This window comes from Cupressus sempervirens, chromosome 2 (genome assembly GCF_028749045.1).
Source record: "Cupressus sempervirens isolate cs-2001-9-10 chromosome 2, ASM2874904v1, whole genome shotgun sequence".
NCBI classification, from domain to species: domain Eukaryota; kingdom Viridiplantae; phylum Streptophyta; class Pinopsida; order Cupressales; family Cupressaceae; genus Cupressus; species Cupressus sempervirens.
The window spans coordinates 101570770-101593570 of NC_143119.1; the positions used below are offsets into that span (position 1 = coordinate 101570770).

The 22801-nt window shown below is 33.6% G+C and overlaps 1 protein-coding gene across 1 annotated transcript in view; it reads left to right on the forward strand.

Moving 5' to 3' along the window:
• EMB2761 (threonyl-tRNA synthetase, putative / threonine-tRNA ligase) overlaps window positions 1-22801 on the forward strand; it is a 95031-nt gene that overhangs the window by 40725 nt on the left and 31505 nt on the right. The window contains exon 5 of the mRNA XM_089812806.1: window positions 21084-21337. Coding sequence (XP_089668932.1) covers window positions 21084-21337 — 254 coding nt within the window. The remainder of the gene's footprint in view (window positions 1-21083; window positions 21338-22801) is intronic.

A 22801-nucleotide genomic window follows, 5' to 3' on the forward strand; every position in this document is an offset into this window, starting at 1 on the left:
TCGTGAGCTATTTGTGATTATGTAATGTTGTTACCTTTCTCAATGTTACCTGTGCAACCCAATCTGTAGCAGTGGTTTTGGAGTGCACTCTACCTGTATGAGAATGTTCTCCTGCCGCAGATATCTATCTCTTATATTGTATTGCCACTGTTAAGAGAACAACTTGTTACCATATGCCAAAGTCTTGAAAGAAAGATTGACTTACAAAATTTTCACCTTATTTTATCTTGAGGAGTTTATTTTCTTAAATTGCTGCTTCACTATTTCGTGGTGACTGAAAGTGCTAACACCTAATTTCTAAATAGTTTCCTCACCACCACTATTCGTATGTTAAGTTAATAAATCTTCAATCACCTACTTTAGTTCCAACTGGAAATAAATATCCTATGAAGATTGGGGCTATGTCCAGCTTCAAATTTTCTCAAGGGTTTCATCCCTGAGTTTGCTCAGTCACATTCAAGCAACTGGAGTTTCTGAATATCTGAGTTCATATAATCTTGTGTGTTCAAATCCCAAGGCAAATCGCTTATTTATGACCTCGGAGTGAGGGAAAAGTGTTGGAACAAGAGATGTGGGATAAAACAACAATTTCATCCTATAGTCACTTAAGTCACTTTATAAGTAAAAGACTTTTAAAACAAAAGTAACTTTATCAAAGAACTTTTAATTTATTAAAAGATGAACTCAAGATAAATCTCCCATGTGACTAATAAGCATCCTGACTGTTGATGCCATTAATCTATTCGGATGTGGAGATAGATTAACCCGACGCCATAGAGCCAGTGCGGGGAAAGGGACATGACATTTTCCTTTGAATAATTCTCTCTTTTTTAATAAGCTCCATTTTGGTCTTGTTTAATTTGAACTCTCTATTTTCTCCTGAAAATTTCCTCCAAAACTGACACTTAAAACCCTTTAATAAAGTACTACATATATTTATCATATCCCATTTAGATGGCCTACATTATTATTGAATAATTTCCCTAACTTTTTTCCTTAGTCTATACGAAATTCAAATAAAAAAATAGATGTTATCCAATTATTTTAATTTGGAAAGGGGATTTGACAAGGAATTATGATGTAAATATATCTTAAAACAACTAATTAAAATGATTTACCATCACCCATAGTAGAACATGGCTAAAAATGATTATTGCTTAATATAACCATTCGTAAAATTAGCAATTTGTACAATTGGGCCTCCATGATTTTGAAACATGTTTTTCTTCAAAAGGTAATGAGCCGCTTTGACAATAATTGAATCCTAGCCATCATGGATCCATCTACAAGTTCAAAAATGTTGAAAGTTGAGTTTGGATTTTGTCAATTATGTCCACTATTTTCTTTGTCAAATAAGATATTCACAACCACAAGAAACAATTCCGGCAATCTTTTTTCTATTATTTTGTTATCTCCCCTGCTACTTATTTCAGTATTATTCAGCTTAGTGTCCTTTTTAGTTTGTCACGAGTCTTTTAGAGATCATTAAGGAATCAGGACACTTTGAATCAACACTAGTTTTAATTTTTGAGGAAGTCACCTGGATGTTTTGCTCATACTTACTATTTATAGTAAGTCATTGGAGTGATGAGTTGACATCATTTATATATTTGGAAAGTGGACAGATATTCCCATGAGTTGATATTGGAAAATATCAAGGGTCTAATGATTTAGGTTTATTCTGAAGTTAAAACAATGACTTCAATAATATTAAGAGTATTAAATGACTTTATAATATGACAACATAAGGTGGGTTAAAGTGTATTTAAGTCGTTTGCATAAAGTGACTTAATTTTGGCACCTAGGGAATAATTGAGTTATAAATAATTTAAAAAGCATTTTATGGAGATAAATGCCAATATTGGGAGATAAGGTGAATCTACAATTAATTTTGTACACTACGATTCGTGTATTCAAGGAACATTAGTGTTGAAGGTGCACAAACTATACCAGATTTGAATGTCTAAATGCTATGATCAAACAAATAACAAACTTCAAAGACCACCCCTTGTCTCCCTAACTAAAACTGCTAAAATGTCCCTCAGAAAAGCATCATAGTGACAGTTCTAAGTGGGAAATGACATGATAATGCTAAATGGATGCAGATCTTTCAATAACTATGTGAATCTAGATGCAAGATGGATGGATTAGCTAGAGGTGAGATGAATAAACTAACCAAATATGATTCTAAACATGATAATGAACTATGATAATGCTAAATAAATGCTATGGTATCTTAACCAAATGCTATGATAAATGGTCTAGCTTAATGCAAAAACAACTATCATTTTCATGCTTCTAGAACTTGGGTCCCTTTGCTCTCAATTTTGCCTCCTATTCATAGGCTTTTGGAAGGGGTTGGGATAAAGATTTGGGATGTACTTTTTTACTAAGGGTAATGGTGAAATTGGAAGTATCTCATTAAACTCCATGAGGAAAAGTCTAACAGAATTGAATTGTGAGGATAAATAGGCTTTCTCATTTCTCTTTACATCCTAAAAAGATGGATTTTCACTTTTGAGAGGAGAATGCCTCTATTTGTTTTATTTAAACTTACATTTCTTTTCAAGTTTTGACTTCTTTTTCATTTGATTTTTAATTTTTTGATGATTTGTTTGATTTGCTTTTTATTTGTTTTTGACTTTTTGATTTTTATTTGATTTTTGATTAGATTTAGTGATTAATTTCTGAATTGTTTTTAATGCCAATTTTAGGGTGTCTACAAATTCATAAAGCGACTTTAAGTTAATTAAAATTATATAAGGATTCACCTTATTATTATTCCCAATTGTAATTTAGTTTGTATTTTAAAAGAGAATTTTCTATAACGGATTTTCCGCAAACCTCATGAGAGGATTATAAAAGGGGATTTGAGGAAGTCATTTGATATTCTTGATTTTGTTAAATTTCTCTCTAAGAAGCTTGAGAGCTTCTGCTTTCATTTATAGGAAATTTGAGGACTAAAATCCTTGGAGTTTCTCGCTTGTGTGGCTGAAAACCCATTCAGCCTATTAGGTGGTTTCTTTCGTGAATTCATATCAAGCTTACTTCAGGCATTTGGCATTAGAAGGAGCTTGGAGTATCATTTATTTGCAGGTCTACAACTGCTAGGGTTTGTTCTTTGCTGGTTGTAATATTTTTTCCAGCTATGGCGACTTGATTTGGACTGACATATGGAAGCCATTGGAAGTGGAATAATATTTTATTATTGCCATAATATTTTTTGAGATTTTGGCATAAGGGTTTGCATATTTTGGAAGGGTTGAACAGGGGTTCATCTAGGGTTTTGAAGGATGGTGATTTATATCAGAACTTCAGAAGACATTTGTTGCTGTTAACAGTTATTTTGATCACCATACGAGACAGCCGTACCTTCATCAGACATTGGGCTTCTATCCTTGTTTCCTGGTATGTGTGCAACCATTTTGATTTGTAATAATCTTCAAATCTGAAGATATTTGTTTTCTTTTGTAACTATATCAGACCCATAAGAGGTCTGATCTTGAGGCTAATAAAGTGAGTTTTCATTGAGAGGCTTGTTATTTTTAATAATATATGCATTTTAAAGCTTGTGTTTTGACATCATTTGGCATTGAAAACAAACTTCAAATGAAAAAAAAGAGAGAACTTAGGAATCAGAAACCAGATCTTGCATGCATAGTGTTTGACAAAATGCCAAACAGCAAGGGTTCTTATAGTGGTATCAAAGCTCGAACCTGCCATCCCATTGGGTAAAATCGATGGATTATATTTGTGAAAAACGAGTTAGTCCGTTATGCGAAAATGTTTAGTTTGGAAAAGATCATGAAGAATCTTACTCGAGCACATCAAAGTTTAGCTCAGGTTTTGCAGCTTTATGAAGAATCTCTTTCAGCACAAACTTGGAATTCTGGCAACTCATCCACATCTACAAGTAAGAGTTCAATATAACAAGATAGAAGGGAAGAAATATTTTGCCTATTTGAGGAATATGATATTCTCCCTACATGTGTTAAGAGCATAGTTGAAAAACTTGGTCTCGGCAATATCTCGGCAAACCCAAAAAATTCAAAAACTCAGTAGTACCAAAAACTTGGGATAAAAATCAACAATAAATCGGTATTTTCATCTAACATTTGAAAATATATGATTTCTTAAAATAACTTATAATCTTAAAAACACACACATTTACAGAAAATTGGAAAAAACAACGGAGAAGGCACAAACAATCTACAATAAATCACGAGCAACCAAAAAATGAAGCAGCCAAAAATGATCTGCAATAAACCACAACTACAATATCTACCAAAAATGATATCTGCCACAGATAATATCACTTCAGCTCTGCCAAAAATGATGGCCAAACACCATCTCGCTTCAGCTCTGCCAAAAATTATATTGCTGTAGTTCTGCCAAGAATGAACAGCCAAAACGACAAAATAGAAGTCAGTGTCACTAAAAAGTTCGACTTTTAAAAATGATGGAAACCTAAAAACGTCAATTATTTTAACCAAAATTTTCTTTGGACTTTAGCAGTGATATAATGAGGAAAATTGCACATTTTTTGGCGAGATTAAGAGGTTGATATTATAGCACAATAATGAATGTAGCAGCAAAGATATTAACTGCGATTATATCGTTCAGCTTACTGTAGCGCAATATATCACACTATTTTCCAAATAGCGTAGATATTTTCAACTATGATTAAGAGAGATCTCCCTTTTATTGATTGCAGGAATTCACATCCAAGGCTACACTACAAGACTAAATGGGCAAAGCAGTAATACTGTAAGATAGCTCATGATCTATTTGGACAAGGAGTCTGCAAAAATCTGTATGAGAAGTTTTTTGTAGTCACTAATCAGCCTATGTGTACAAAATTTCAAACCAAGCATGGAAGGAAAGACTGGAAAGGAGGCAGTGAATGAAGGGAAACTTAGTTCGCAGGCTACAGGGTGTCCCAAAATGAGAAAGAACCAAATGAGGAGAGAGCAGATCTGTTTCACATGTTAGAAGACGTGGACGCCTCATCACAATTGTGGGGTTAGTGAGGAAGATGAAAAGATTTATGACAGCAAATTAAAGGACATCGATGATAACGAGCAGTCACATGAAGACATAGGTTCTAATTATGATGAATTAGAGGATGGTCAAAATCAAGGTCACAGGGGATATTGTCTTAAAGACAAATTAGATAGAGAAACTGAAATGAATAAGGAGAATAAAGAGCTAAAACTAGAAGGGACATCCTTGAAAGAAGAAAACTCATAAGTTGCAATGAAGAGAGGATAGAAAAGAAAGAGGAGTCAATAATTGGTGCCTTACAATGTACATATAGTCACGGGAAAGATGTTATTGATTGCACGAGTTTCTTGGTAGGAAGTTTGGAGGTAGAGGTATCCTATGAGGTTTATTGCTCTAGTGCTTATGATGGGCATGTTGGTTCCCAAAACCACAGATTGGAAATTCAAGAGCTTGCCACTTCTCTGATAGGATTCCGTAATCAGTTTTGGCCAACGAACGGGAATACTTCTCGATTCCCCTTTACTTCAGGCTCCGCTACACCCAGGCGGGTAAACCTTCACCTCAAATGTTGACTGTCTGGTTCAAGGCTTTTCTATAGGAAATTTAAACTTCTAGAGTTCTTCGGTTGGCAAGGTCCTCGAACTCAATTAAAATGAAAATTGGATGTTGGATAACGGTTGAATGTTTTGTATAATTGAATAATAATTAATTTGATGCTTGTTGGAAGGAAGTTATAGATTTTTTGACTTAAATAAAAAAGACTAGTGCCTTTGCTCATCTTAGCAATAGAGTCAACTGCAGTGAATTTCCACGTACAACTTCATAAAGTTCTTATGCACTTATACTGCCAACAATTAAATAATCAAGATGTGACAGACCAAATATTACACAATCTTAAATTAGTCCAAATTGAATTCTAACTCCTCTGGTAGGGAGACAAACTGGACACAGATACATAAACAATTTAATATTTCACACTATCTGTGATGATCAAATTTAAATGCTAAATGACCTTGTCCACTTATCTGATATTTAAATTGTATACAAATTCTAAAAAATAATTACAAAGGACGATTCATCTGCAGTTTAAATCTCCATGCCTTTAATAATAAACAAAAGACTTCTTATTTTATTATTAAAATAAAATAATTGAATAATAATAAAATAATCGAATTGATATTACAAAGTCATATTATTGCTCCTTATCCCTCCGTACAAGTAATATAAAATGCTTCTTCTAGAATTTGAATGTGAATGTTCGAATATTTTTTTCGTGTCTCTCCCTTTGCATCTTATATTTATATGCAAATGAAAAGTCCTAACTTTAAACAACATGCCTTTTCACCCTAATTATCATGTTTATGATTGTCATATCTTTAATATGCGATAATCTCTATTATTATAACTGCAGCTCTTTGAAGAATCAAATGACCTTAATTAATAAGATTAAAGCTCATTTTCATTTTGCCGATTTGGTTGCCGCCAATATTTATATCTTTTATGAGGCCCTTCGAAGTTACAAGACTCCCGATGATGTTGTTACTTGAAAAAGATTCCCCTTTGTCCACTCGCATGGCTCCAACACACGCTAATGTTCTTATCCATCTAATATCTTCCTTCTGTTCTTCATTCAACGCATTTCATTCAATGGTTTGGCCTCGTTTTGGAGTATTTAGGCACGATATTCTTCCAAGAATTATGTAGAAGCCTAAGTCTCTACTTTTATCTTCTCTATTCATTTTAACGGAACTTCAAAAACATTATTAATGAATTCATAATCTTGATTTAACTAAACTGTAATATATTCTTGACTCCGTGGGGTGATTTTGTATATTTCAATCATAACCGCATAGTTGTGAGTAATACGTATGTGTTGACTTCTCTGTTCCATTTGATCTTCTGACATGGACTCCAAGTTAGTGATGGTGATGGCTTTTTAAGTCTCTTACTTGACAGGGCTGTTGAATGGACGACATGGCTTTCGCATTGCCTATCCTCTGTGTACATGTGTCTTATTTCTTCACTCTGTGTTGGTGATCTGGATAATAATATCTCATCTTCATCGTTGTGATTTTTAACTTCAGTTCTCTTTCTATGATATTGCTCACTGTTCCTTGCATTTGGTGGGCATTATATGTTTACCATTCAAATACTTCAACGTCCAACTCCAGAAGCTGTTTGCTTATCTATCCATTGAATATGCGGCTTGTACACATCTCTGCACACAGTTTGACATCATCCTTCGAGCTAGGAGCCTTATGCTTGATATGACTTGTCCATTTTATTGTTGTGGTTTAAATTTTGGAAACAGGGCCCACTTGATGGTATTGACATGTAGTGGTTTGCTCTAATAACTCCAGAATTGACAACATGCGATATTGACTGGTTCTGATTTGTGCTCGTTATTCCTAACTGCATGCACTTTTTCCGTTTATATGTATTTTACACATACATGTTATGCAATTATTGATAATATTTATAGAGTCTTTGTTCTATCTGTTCTTCTAAAATTCAGAAACATATAGGGGATCTTGCTGTTGTCTGATTTGATTTCCAATCCCCTCACTCTCTGCTTTAGATGATACCCACATTCAGTTTTAAAATTCTTATCATGTTACTGGCAGAATTATCATATATATCCAGAGTCCAAATTTGCAAAACATTCAGGAATAAATGTTCCTATTGTTTCTTTAGTGTATGGAGTTGTTCTTTTTTTTTTTGTCAAATGGAGGCAAAAGAATTTTGAGCTCCATCAGTGCATATTGATAGCTCATATGATGTGTATCAATAAGCCAATGATGACTCCACATCTTATACGAGTGCTGATACTTATGTTGGTTGGAGTGAAATGGTCCTTGCGTATGGTGTGGGTCTTGGTTGGGATGGATGTACTTTTGACCGTAGTGTTGTTCCCACTTCATCTACACAGTTGGTAGTGAAAGATGGCATTGATGATGTTGATATTAACCTCCAAAGAAAATCCAATTTAGTGTTGCATGATGCTGCTGACCATAAATCAGAAAATTTGTTTGGGGTTGATAGGTCTCAAGATTCCTATCATTTGGCAGGACAACTGAAAGTAAATGAAGACCAGATTTTTGCAGCCATTAAACATTTTGATGACACCCATAAGCTGATGCAAAATGTTGTTGGAGGTCTTCATGGATTTATCTGGACCTTGGTGGAGAACTTTCCCTTTTAAATTCACAAGATCTTAGAGAAGCCTTAGTGATAATAGAGACAAATTACCTTCTACTACTTTCTGATAGAGATCACCTTTTCATGCTTGGTCAGATCTATGTTGATGCTCTAAAAGGGAAAGAAGGGGAGGCAGATAGGCTTACTGATGAGCTTAAGGTTACCCAAGATTCTTTGAAGAGCACTCAGATGGCCCTTCAAGAATAAAAAATGCAGACTTAAGAGCTTTGTGAAGGATTGAGCTTGGCTCAAGCACTGACACCCACAATAGAAATCCAGTCTTCTATGATTGCCATAACACTTGACGATGATAGTGACACCCATGGTTTTGTTGAAGTAATTGAGATCGTTTCTGCAAATGTACTTTCATTGCCATTGTAATTGATGATTTCCAAATGCAGATTTGGATCTCATATATGTATAATATGAGAGAAGGAGATATGTCTCTTCAAGAGACATGAAGAGACATCTCTCTATAGTTAATCACCATTTAGTTTATAAATAACTATATGCATAACTCATCTTATATATATATAATATTAATATATTAACCATATATGTAATATAATATAATATTATTATATAATAATATATAATGCATAATATACATAATACATTATATTACATATATCATATATATATATATTATATATATAAGATATATAATGCATAATATATAATATATTTTACATATATATTATCTATTACATATATAATATATATTACACATGTAAGAATCGCCAATAACAATTTATCTGAAAAACATAAACACAGATTAGTATATCAAATAATCAATGTTTTACTTCTACTGACGTTAAAACATTAACACTCCCTCTTTAGCAAGGGAGAAGTAAAACATCATTAGATTAGAATCAGAATCATTATGTAATCAACACAATGTATATTAAAATCTCTTAGCAACATAAAGTATTTCCTATGATCTCTACTTGCACTTATGCAATGTCTAGAGATGTCCATAGTGGCTAAAATTTTCATGATCTCTACTTGCACTTAAGCAATGTCTAGAGATGTTCATGATACACATATGATCTCTACTTGCACTTAAGCAATATCTAGAGATGCCCATAACACATTCATGAGCTCTATTTGCACTTAAACAATATCTAGAGATGTCCATAGTGATTAAAATTTTCATGATCTCTACTTGTTTGAAAACAATATCTAGAGATGTCCATGATAATAGGACTATCATTTGTAAGATTGTCACCTTACAATGATTACCTTCTGTTTGTTTGTTATCATGGTGTCTGACAAATTCAGGCCCAAAGAACCGTGATAACAGGCCTATCATATGTAAGATCGTCACATTACAATGATTACCTTCTGTTTACATATGCCAATGAAAGATCGTCACCTTTCATTACATATCTGAAACAACAATTATATAACCAGATATAGATTGAAATTAAAAATTCACCATATCAAACTTTACCTTTGAAATATTTCAATTTAACATTTCCCTTTAGAACTTCTCCTCATAGAGAAGATATCATCCATAAGGGATTGCATCTCAAAATTTCTCCCTCTGAATATTGATGTTGGGATGTCAGGTCCTCTTGTTACTTCCTTAGAAACTCTCTTTTCCCAAGGATGCTTGTCAAACTCATCACTCCCTCATGATATACATAGGAGTAGGCCCATCAACATCATGCAATCATCCACATAAATTTCTAGACTCTGAGTATCAATCTTCTAAGCTCCAGCATTGCCTTCGAAGAAGTGTCATACTCCCTCTTAATGTAGAAGAATCTCATAATCTCAATCATCAAAGATACTTGCATCAAGAGCCACACTTTATCCATCTTGATCATCAGAGTCTTTGAAACTACTATCATTACATTTACTCTGTACAATATTTAATAGCATATGTAAAGTGCCAACCTTCCTTTCCTCCAAGAATATCCTCAGACATAAAGGAAAAGATCAATGCAAATAACCCTTATGGTATGTAAAGAAAAAATAATAGAGAAACTATAAATTAGATAAATACAAAAGATAAGAATACTTCTCTGCTTAAGAAGATTCAGAAATTGTCTTCTTAGATTATTTGAGAACATTTCCCTTTTTAACGAAGGTTCAAGTGGGAATGAAACATTGACTATTATTCCCCCCACAATGAAAAATTCCCACTCATTTTTATATTGTTTAGTATCAAATATGCTGACTTCTTTCTATGTTAGAAAATCTAAACATTTGTTTAGCATAATAGTAGAAGTGAACACAAACTTGTCCACAATACGCCAATATCTTGATTGAGTATGATTGTGTTACTTGAATGACTCTACAATTCATACATCAAGTATCATTTATCATTTATCGTAGTTGATTAAGATCACATAGTTGCATGAATTAAAGTCCTCTTGACTGTTACAATTTATCGATCATTGAAGATTCTATCACAACATGGTTTACTCCCGTTGAATTAATATAATCGAGATCACCGAAGATTGATTGAATCATATTCTCTATCTTCTCCCTCTCTTTCAATGTTGCTTGAAATATTAACCTCCTTCAAAATCTCAATCTCCCTCTATTTCTACAAGAACTCTCTCAGAGGAAAAGATCAAGGTATATAGCTCTTGGTTGTATAAATTAGAATGTCAACATGCATGTTAGTAATTGAACTCATGCCCATTACTAACAACAACATAAATGATTATAACATCTCTCTTTATTTTCAATAATAGAATTAAGATAACACAATACTTAGTTTCTATGTATATGACTTTCCCTCATATGACATATTCTCCTCCCATTTCATTTATATTTCAATAACAATATCGGTATTTCACATTAATACTAATAACTTATATTGTTTAACATATTTATATGTAACAAAATACAATATTAAATTATTAAATATCATTAAGATATTCTCCTTATAAATTCTCATTTGTATACATATCTATATAAAAATGATGTATAAAGAAGACTTAAAATAGAAATACACCTTTTATACTTACCTCCCATTTTTTTTTTTTTTTATTAGACCATGCCATGTTCAATATTTGCATTCAATGCTCTCTTCAAATATAAACTAATGCAAATATTCTTTCCTTAAGTCACTGCTAGTATCATAATTGCATACTTGTATATCTTATCGCGTGTATTGTTATATACCAAATTAGATTTGATTTGATATCTCTCCTTATTACATTATCGATAACCCATATCGTTGTCTCATAATTAATATCACACATGATATATTTTCTATATACAATTCGTTATCCGTATTTGTGTGATGTTGGTCTCTATCAATGGTAACAATTTGATGACTAGATTTATTTGAATCATAGATGGATTTATCCAAGTTAGTAACAAATTTATTTAAATTGTTGATCTCTTTCAGTTTGGATTATAACCATAGTATCATTTAATGTCCCTCAAGTAGTTTAGTGACATGTTTGCCACATAATCACCTTTTATTATATATTTGAATGTCATCGCATATGATTCAATTGCCCTCTGAATACATCATTTCCTGTAGCGATGGTTGTATTGTCTTCTATGTCACATATCATTTCCTCATTTGTTGTCTTTATCTACTGACTTGTATTCCAATAGATGATTATGTGTCTTTCATAGACATCTACATCTTCGTTGACCACCATAGTGTATCCCAGGACGACACCTCTTGCTTGCAGCAGAATCTAGTACCTACTTTACAGTTGAGCAACTAATTCAACCTAGAGGCACCATGACCTATATATAAATTTGTGTTGAAATTCACCCAATTGTGATGTCCAGTCAGTTACAAAGGAATAAGATAGTGTGAGTGTATCTAATTCAATTTTTATTACTTAGAGTGCCCCAATAGAACGTACATGCGTTCTTTAGCTACTCATTCTTATCGTTGTGAATTTCCATGGTTTTTATTTTTTTTATTTTTTTAATAAAGTAGTCAGAGTAAATTGTTATATGCTATGGGAGGAAATGAGTGCATGTTATCACCGTCATAAGCCTGATTTATTAGATTCTATTTGACTGAAACTGAACACTGACCTAATGTTCGGTATAAACTTTCTATTTGTCATGATTTTGGATGGTGTTACCTAGTTGTCAGTTTCTCTTAATTAGAAGGTGATTGGTCTCGAATTTCTTTGATCACCCGGTGCCTTTCTTAATCCTGACTAGACCTCCAATATCTGTTGGATATCGTAATTTTCCTGTTCGTTGAGTATGCGCCTTTCTGTCTGAGTACATGAGTGTATTTATTGTGTTTGTTTGATGTGTCAGGAGACCATTCCTTATTTACATCTCTTATAGTATTTCGAATGTCAATGTAAGATTCTTTTCCAGGTCCATGTATCCGATTGAGTGTGTTGTTTAATGGTGAAAATATTTGTATTTGCCGAATACATTTTTTCTCCTGACGGTTTGATTGATTTTTTTATTTTTTTTTCGAAGTATTCTCTTCCATGTTAATTTGTTTCTTAATTTTGATCGCAATGTTTCTTTAGGATCAAGTAGTCATAACATTGTCACCTCCCTGTCTTGAATATTTCTTACATTTGCAGCTTCGCTTTGATACCATGTTGAAGTAACTGAGATCATTTCTGCAAATGTACTTTCATTGCGATTGTAATTGATGATTTTCAAATGTAGATTTGGATGTCATATATGTATAATATGAGAGGAGGAGATATGTCTCTTCAAGAGACATGAAGAGACATCTCTCTATAGTTAATCACCATTTAGTTTATAAATAACTATATGCATAACTCATCTTATATATATAATATTAATATATTAACCATATATGTAATATAATATAATATAATATTATTATATTATTATATAATAATATATAATGCATAATATATATAATACACATTATGTTACATCTTATATATATTATATATATGAGATATATAATGCATAATATATTATATATATTACATATATAATATATATTATATATGTAAGAATCACCAATAACAATTTATTTGAAAAACATAAACACAGATTAGTATATCAAATAATCAATGTTTTACTTCTACTGATGCTAAAACATTAACAGGTTTGAGGGGAGAATGAAGATAGTTATGATTCTAAAATTACCGAGTATATGCACAACTTGCATCCTAGAAATCATGAGCCACATTTGAGGGAACATACACCTGGTTGATATAGATACACAAGTGGTGCTTGGAAATGTTGTAAATATGACACAGCGGTATGACATCTATTCTGATTTTTGCAACAACAGATCTAATGATGAGGTAACACCCATGTCACACCAAGGTAATGATATTGTTGCATCTTCTAATGTTGGCACTCCAGGATGTCAAACATGAGTTATACCTTGTTGAGCAAAGCTACAAAGGTCTTGATTTTGTATACCGTACCACAAAACATTTAAAGAAACTTAAATATTTGTGAAGAATTGGTTAAGCCTTTGGTCATACATGATGAGTTTGACAAGTTATCTCTTCCAGAGGCTCACTTGGTAGAACCTATATCTTTTAGACCAGCTTATGATAGAGCATAGATGAATAACGACATTGCTCATTCATAGTTGTTTGACCATGAAGACATTCTTGGATCAGTTATTGATACACTACTTCCTAAAAATGCATATGGAAGTATTCTCCTTTAAGGTAATGTGGTATGCATGATCATTGTTCCTTCTATTGAGTAGCGTTTACATGCAACAATTGGTCGGAGGAGTTGGAAGGATTTGTATCATCCTTTCCCTGATAGAGGTTGGAATTTTTTGAGCTTCCATTATCAATTGACATTAGAGGTATCTGTGGCTTTAGTTCGAGTGAGGTTCTAGTTGGATTGAGGATATTCTCATTCATGATAGCAACACATGGCAAGTTGACTTGACTAATTATGCATGTGGGGTGATTTGAGATCTTGGAATCCACATGATTGGTTCATTGTTTTTTATGTACCATGATGAATTGCCTCACAACTCCGAGCACGGTGATGTTCGCATTAGAGCAGTGCAGTGGATTGGCGGATCAATGTTTTGGAGGTTGATATGGGATCCAAGCATTTGGTTCCAATGTGCAGGTGTAGATTGCTTGAGGGAAATCAATCTCTAGGAAGGGAGGATTATAATGTCCCCAATTTTTTATATAATTTCACTATTATTCAGCTCAATGTCCTATTTGATTTGTTGCGTGCCTTCCAAAATTTATTCAAGACACTTTGATTCACACTTACTGGTTTTAGTAAGTCACTTGGATGTTTTGCTCATATTTAATATTTAGTATAAGTCATTAGGGTGATTAGTTGACATCATATCTATATTTGGACAGTGGATGGATTATTCCCACGAGTTGATATTGACAATTATCAAGGGGGATTTGAGTTAAATTTGTTGGGAAGGCGATTTAAGTTAAATTACTAAAATTAAAACAAGTTCAACTTTAATAAAATTAATTATATTAAATGATTATTATTAAGGAAATAGGATCAGATTTAATACCTTTTTTTATATTTATCTATATATCTCTTGATGTGATAAATGAATTCTCACTTGAATCTCCTTGTTGATATGATTGATCAAATTCTTCTTGCAGATTTGTACAAGTAAATTGGGCTGCTAATCTGTAAGTATGTCTGCATGGTTGCTTTCAATATAAGATGCAAATACAAGGGTTAGAGATTGCTGCAACTTGTAATAACACTGTTCTTTTTCTGTCTGTTTCAAGTGCTACAGATCTGATTATCTATATACATATTAAAAGGGATGTCCCATGTAGAGACATGTCTCTACATGGCCCAAGCCCCATAGGGACATGTCTCTATATGGGACATGCCTGATAATGACAATGCCACTGGTTCATAACAATTTTCATAAGCACCATTTCATAACAGCAATAATCGCTGTTTGATAAGTGACTGCAAAATCAGGGAATACAATCCATTATTGTTATGTTATCAAGTTCTTATAAATATATCGATTATCAAGTTCTTATAAATATATCAGTCTCAATAAATCGATAACAGCATTTGATTATTTCTGTACACATTTTATATGATTGATTCAATCAGATCGATTATTCAGTTGATAAAGTATTGATCAATGATTTGTCATTGATTAATAACTATTAGATATTATAAATATTATACGATGCGCACATACGAACACACATGTGTATATGTATATGTAAATTATCTAATAATTATCAAGCAGTGGTAATAATGTTTAACTGGTAAGCCATAATGACTGATTAAAACAGTTTCTCTTGATCAAACTAATCTGACCAAAGCTACAATATTAACAACTATGATATGATGACATAAAGGGGGTTAAGGTGTATTTAAGTCATTTCCAAAAAGTGACTTTATTTTGGCACCTAGGGAGTTATAAGGTTTTAAATAATTTAATAAAGTGTTTTATGGAGATAGATGTCAATATTGGGAGATATAAGATGAATAGACAATTAATTCATAAAGTGACTTTAAGTTAGTTAAAATTATATAAGGGTCCCGTTGGTTCCCAAAACTAACGATTGAAAATCCAAGAGCTTGCCAATTCTCCAATAGGATTTCACAATCAGTTTTGGCCAACGAACAAGAATCACCTTGGTTCCCCTGCACTTTAGGCTTGGCTACACCTAGGTGGGTAAACCTTCACCTCAAACGCTGACTACTTGGTTCAAGGCTTTTCTATAGCAAATTTAAGCCTTGTGAGTTCTTCGACTGGCAGAATCCTAGAACTTGATCAAAATAAAGTTGAATGCTTGTTTGAAATAATTGAATGTTTTGTATATGGTTCTTAACAATTGGTTTGATGCTTGTAAGAAGGAAGATATAGAATTTATGACTTCAAATATAAACTCAATAATAATACTTCAATGATTCAAAAGACCCATGCCTTTGCTTATTCAGGCGATAGAGTCAACTACAATGAAGATTTTCACGTACAACTTTATAAAGTTCTATGCACTTATACTGTCAACAATTTAATAATCAAGACATGATAGATCAAATATATATATGCAATCTTAAAGTAGTCTAGATTGAACTTTAACTCCTATGGTAGGGAGACAAACTGGACACAGATACAGAAACAATTCTATCTTTTACTATATCTATAACGAACACATTTAAGATGCTAAATGACCGTGTCTAGTTATCTGACATTTAAATTGTTTATGGAATTTAAAGATGATTATAAAGGACGAAACAACTGCAGTTTAAATCTTCATGCCTTTTAAATAAACAAAAAGCAAAAAAGACTTTTATTTATCATTTAAATATAATAAACAAGTTTACATTAAAAAATCATCTTGTCACTCCTTATTTTTCCTTACCAGTAAATATAAAATATTTGCTCTGCAAATGCTTTTTGTTGAACATGTCTTCTTTTCAATGCCTCATTTTTCTCCTCTATTTATATTTGTCAATATAATAAATTGTGAATTTTCACAATTAGAAGTCATATTGTTTCTTGACCAAAGTAAATAAACTTTTGAAACTGCCCACTCAAATTTATCAAATTTAATTAGCTTCTATCGGATGACCATGTATTCGAATTTGACCTGTATAAGAAACTCCACATACACATCCTCGATGATTAATAGTGCACGATTTTTAATCTTCATACTTCACAGTAATATCTTTCTTTCCTGTCACATCTCTGGGTTTACTTATCTGCCGGCATATGTAAAAGCTTTGGAATGAAATACTTTAACAGTTGAGAGCATCCAGAAATCTCTTCTTCTTCTAACCTGTAATAGTTCCATGATTTTCCCCATATTCAATGAGTCTTCTTCTATGTTAGATAGAGATGATTATCATCTCTTGATTGCCCACTGCGAATGAACTGCAAGTATTAACTGTGCCAATACCCATTCTAACAATATGAATGAGTGACTGTGATTGGATGGAAAATATTATCACACAGGAGGGTCGAAATGTCCTACTTATGACTTGAAACACGGGAAAGCTTCCATAGATTGCCTTAGCTATATATTGGCTTCCAGAAATATGGGCATTAGAAACTTCATAGCGTGGATGAGAAATGAATTGTATCTGGACTCTTATGTGTTTTTATTATATCAATGATGATGTGGCAATTATTCCCTGTAGTCTTCATTCAACGCTGGGAAATAATTATCACACAATCATAAAGGAAAAATATGTTGGAAGATTGTTGATGTGAAACTTGTTCTCCTTCCCATCAATTATTCTTGGACTTGCGATAAGCATGGAGCACCTTCATTATCTTATGTTCACCTTTGAATATCTCTGTTCTTTAAGCGGGTGGGAGCCTTTTTCACCAAAAGCTCCATTGTATCGAGGTCTTTGCAAATCGTGGTTTTGTGAAGGGTTGTTAATCCACGCAAAGTCACTATACTGCAGACATTTGTTAGTGTTCATGAGTTTTGAATCTTGAAGAAGCACCTGTTTAGGGCCATTGGCTGTGTAAATGATCTTGCATTTGTTGACTCTTACGTATTTATCCTTTGAATTTGCGGCTTCTACACATCTCTGCACACAGTTCTCCATTCATCCTTCGAATCAGGAGTCTTATGCTTGAATTAAACATATTGTGGCATGTCCATGCTGACTTGTCTATAGGATTTGTCTCTGACTTACATGGCTGGTGCAGATATCCATCATGTTCCATATAAACTTAATACTCTTTTCCAATCTCAACATGCTGACTCTTCTCATTATCACCGTAAAGCCCAGACATGTCTGTTACTAGCATCATTTGCATTGAATCATTGGTTATACCAACTACTTCTAACTTGCTGCTGCACTCCCAGATTCTACTATAACAAACTTCTATGTTTCTTGGATAGATTCACAATACTGAGTATAATATATATTCAATGCCTGTAGTAAGATATGCATCAGATTTTTTATCCATTGACTTCATTATTTTTTGTTTGTATCTCTTCTGTTTATTCAATGATTATTGCCTAAACTCAGTTACTGTCATTAAATTAAATCCAGGTATACTGATTGTATCTACATAACATGTTTCTGGAGCTTGACCTCTTTATTTGTATTCTGAAAATCAAAATGGGAGCCTGTATTGGCGAAGAATTGGGATAGCTTGCATTCAACGTTCAGAACCAGTCCTCTTCTTCACATGCTTCTTGTCACAGCTCCCGGTGTTTTGAAACATATTGTTTGGATATAAGTAGTGTGTAAAATCTAAAGATTTTCTCTTTGCCATGGTGCTTGAGACTAAAATTTGCCAAAATTTAGAGATCCATCAGGTCCACCTTATTATTATTCCCAATTGCAAGTTAATATGCATGCTAAAAGGGAATTTAATAAAAAGGGTTTTTGGAAATTTCAGGAGTAGAATATAAAGGGGGATTTGAGGAAGTCATTTTATATACTTGGTTTTGGTTAACATCTCCCTGAGAAGCTTGAGAGCTTTTGCTTTCATTTACAAGAAATATTAGAATGGAGACCTTTGGAATTTCTCCGTTGTGGATGGAAACCTGTTCAGCCTATTAGGTGGATTCATTCCAGATTCACATTGAGCTTATGACAGGTATTTGACATGAGAAGGATCTAGAAATATCATTTATTTGCAGGTTTACAGCTGCTAGGGTTTGTTATTTGCTGGTTTTAATCAGCTTTCCAGCTAGGGCGACTTGAGTTGGACTGAGATTTGGAAGCCATTGGAAGTGGAATAATATTCTATTATTGTGGCAATATTTTATGAGATTCCTGCACAAGGGTTAGCATATTTTGGAGGGTTGAAGAAGGTACAGGTAAGGTTTTAAAGGACAGTGATTTACGTCAGAAATTCTTAAGACATTTGCTGTTGTTAACAGTCATTTTGGCCGCCATATACCATTTTGATTTGTAATAAACTTCAAATCTGAAGATATTAGTTTGCTGTTGTAGCTATGTCAAACCCATAAGAGGTCTGATCTGAGGCTAATGAAGTGAGCTTTCATTGAGAAACTTGTTCTTTATGGTTAATGCATTTTATTGCTTGTAGTTTGACATCATTTGGCATTGAATACAAACTTCAGAAAGAAAACAAGAACTCATAAATCAGAAATTAGACCTTGCATGCAAAGTGTTTGACAAAATGTCAAACATCCAGAATTGAAAAAAAGAAAATCAAAATTGGTAAGGGTTCTTACATATTATTGTTGTGATTGTTCACTTCTTCGATCTAGTCACTTGAATCTTGAAAACCATTAGGAGCTGTTTTGTATGTTGACGTTCACATCTGATGTGATTAGGCAACTTGAATTTTAAGAGTATCAATGCCATTTGAGAACTTTTAAGTTGAAGCACTTAAAATTTTTTCATGGCAATTACTGATAAACTGAAATACTCTTCTTCACTGATCCGGGGTGTTAAGCTGTAAAAAATAACCAATGAGCTGCTGGAAAGTGAAAAAGAGTAACTTGGAAGGAAAAATCAGTTAAAGACTGTGTAGCTGCCAGGAAGAGTTAGAAAGGAGGCAGAAATTTAGGAGTATGTTTTGCTGATATCTCTTTCTCAAAGACTTTGAAATCTGTACTCGAAAATTCTTCACAAAAGACACCGCAAACTACTCACAGACCCGCAAAATGAAAAATGCAAAACTATGTTTGTGCTATGCAGTGTGAATAACACAGATATTAATTTGTGTTTTAAGAATGAGCAACATTCTTGTTAGGACCTATGTGTCAAACTATTTCTTCCGGAGTAGTTAATTTTGCATTAAGCTTTCTTAATAAAAGCCTTGAGCTCTCATGGTTTGTAAATTGTCTCTTTTGCTAAATTGGTTTATCCCACATGCTTGGAAACTAGTAGTTCCTCTTGGTAGTATTAATATAAATAAACAGTTTCATAATCAACTAGTAGTTCCTTTTGTAAGGTTGTCTCATCAAACCAATACAATTTTATTTGTGTTTCCATTGTAGCATTAATTATCTGTAATTTGTGTTTCTCACCAATTTGTTGCAAGCAGGAGCAACACTTATTGTAGTAGAGTTCTTTTGAGGAGCATGTTCTACTTTTTATCTACACCTTCTATCATAGGAACTATTTCCAACTTAAATGGCTTATTTAACCAGTCTTGAGTACATTTGAGTACTTAAGACTAGGCCAAGTACTTATAAAGGAAAGAAAACTCCCTCCTTCAAGCAGGTGCCATCTACTTGCTTGCTAGGAGAGGCCTCCGGAGATGCTAGACCTGTAGCCAATACAGTGCCTGTTCAAGTTGGAAGGCAACAAAAGCCCAAGGAGAAGAAACAAGCAAGTGCTTCCACTACTACAATGTCTGCTGTTGCTGTTTCACACCGGCCTCTACTTGCCCCTCACAAGTCCTGTATCTTCCATGGCCACTCTAATCATACCGACTCTAATTCTCCCTCTAGCAGCATGCCTCAGTGACCCAAACTTGATTTCCATGAGGCTTGAACTTTTTGTAGTAAGATAGGTACTGTAGATCCTTTCCAGAAGCTATATCAACTGTTTACGGACCATATATTTTCAGGTTTGATAATTCCATGGGGTATAAAGTTCACTTTACTGCCTATTATCTGCTGGCAATTTATTGATGCACACATTTTTGATGCTGCTGCCTAGTATGATTGCAGTGAACTGGATCCCAGAAACATGCCACTGAGGATACGGGATTTCAAAGACAGATTGTAGCCTATGAAAGAAGGGTTTTGGATAAAAATATTCTATCTCTAATGATTGAGCAATTTTGCAGTTTGAGCCTTAAATTTACAACTATAATACTATTCACATTGTCACTCATCATCATATTCCTTCAACTAATAATGTGGGCATGGCTTGTTCATGTTGCATAGCTTTTTTCTTATTTTCAGTCATGTGTAGTTATTGGGATGGATTAACTCTGCCCGCTTTTTTCCTTCCATCTCCAATCATTTTAAAATTGACAAGATCTGGGGATCACACAGGGAATGAATGGTGGGACCTTTGTGCGGGACCGCATGTTGAGAGTACTGGGCAACTCAACAAAAATGCCATTGAGCTTGAATCTGTGGCTGGGGCTTACTGGAGAGGAGACGAAAAGAGGCAGATGCTGCAGAGAATATATGGCACTGCCTGGGAGACCGAAGAGCAGTTGAAAGCTTATCAGTTTCTTAAAGAGGAGGCAAAACGGCGTGATCACAGGCGATTAGGACAGGACCTAGATCTGTTCTCTATACAGGTTAAATAGACATCCAATGCTGCTTCTTGATTTTTTATAATCATGTATAATATTGCTTAAAAGTCTTGTTGACCCTTTTATTGTGCACTGTAAAAATATATTTTGTATTATCATTGTATATAACCAGAAACTTTTTAAACTTGGCTTGTTTCTGAAATTGAAGTTTGGAACAAATGACTGAAACTAGATTTGTTGGGATATTTCAGTCCTAGCTTTTGTATTTGTAAACATACTAACCAAAGGTTACATGAAGTGTGGGTGCAGGAATGGCAGGATTCCCAAAATCTAGGATTCAACAGTTTAGAGTTTACATATATTCTGAATTATTTAGAAAGTTAGATGGAAAAGTCAAGCTATAATTATTTAATCCAAACTTGCCTACCATTTCTAGAATCAACACAATATTACTTGTTGAAGCTCGATTCTTTGTTCATGAGTTTTTTCAATAATCTTTGAACAATTTTATTTTATTTTTGTTACCAAATTCGTTCAGGGAAACCCTTTGATCTAGGTCCAGTTCAAACTTGGTTTGGATTCCCTGTGGAGCTATCCAGGGGCAAACTGGACCCAGATTTGTCTGGGTCTGCTGTAGACAAAACTTGGGCAAATCTGGGTCCATTATGCAGGATCCACACAGAACCCGGCGTTGACCTGTTTGACAAAGACAGATTTTTCTTTTTCTTTTCAAATTCTTCTAGATGTCTGACCACACACAGCGAAAAATGAATGCTATTCCACAGTGTTGAACTCATAATCTGCTTCATGTCCAGTGCCATAGAAGGAATATGGTAATACATCTTTGATATCCCCTCCTTTAAATTCAGAAGAGCTAAAGCTGTTCTGTTTATGCTTTACAATCCCCGCTTTGCTACTGCAATAATAGACACAAGAATAAAAAAATAATAAAAATTGAAGTAGATAATAACCAAAGGAGGTTGATTATGATTGCCTAACTATACATAAAAAAGAAAAAATGTAGAGGTACATACTGATGAACAGTCTAGGCACCTGAAAATTATGATGTTATTTTTGTGGGTTTAGTGAGAGAAGCTGCCTCTGTGCTCATGTGGACAAGTGGATTATAAATGTTGTAGTTGCCCTAAGGCTTGAAAATTCCAGATGAGATTCACTTTCACTGTGCCTTTTGCCTTGGTCTGCTGTACCCCACAAAATTTTCAGTTATAAACCTTTTTGTGTATGTTTTGTTGTGTTTAACTATGAAAATGTTAACTATAGGAGTCATATATAATGATCTATCTGTTCTATTCTGGGTAATAATTTTGATTCTTGCGTTTGTGTTGTCTGTTGGCCAAACCACAAATGAAAGTATAAATGACAAAGGGCAGTTTAGGAGATTGGTGGAGCAACGCTTGTGGATGAGCACTGATGATTAGAGCTAAAGATGTGCCTAGACAAAGTTTGAATCATCCTTCCAGTCACAAGTGTGAGCCAAATAGTTACCTA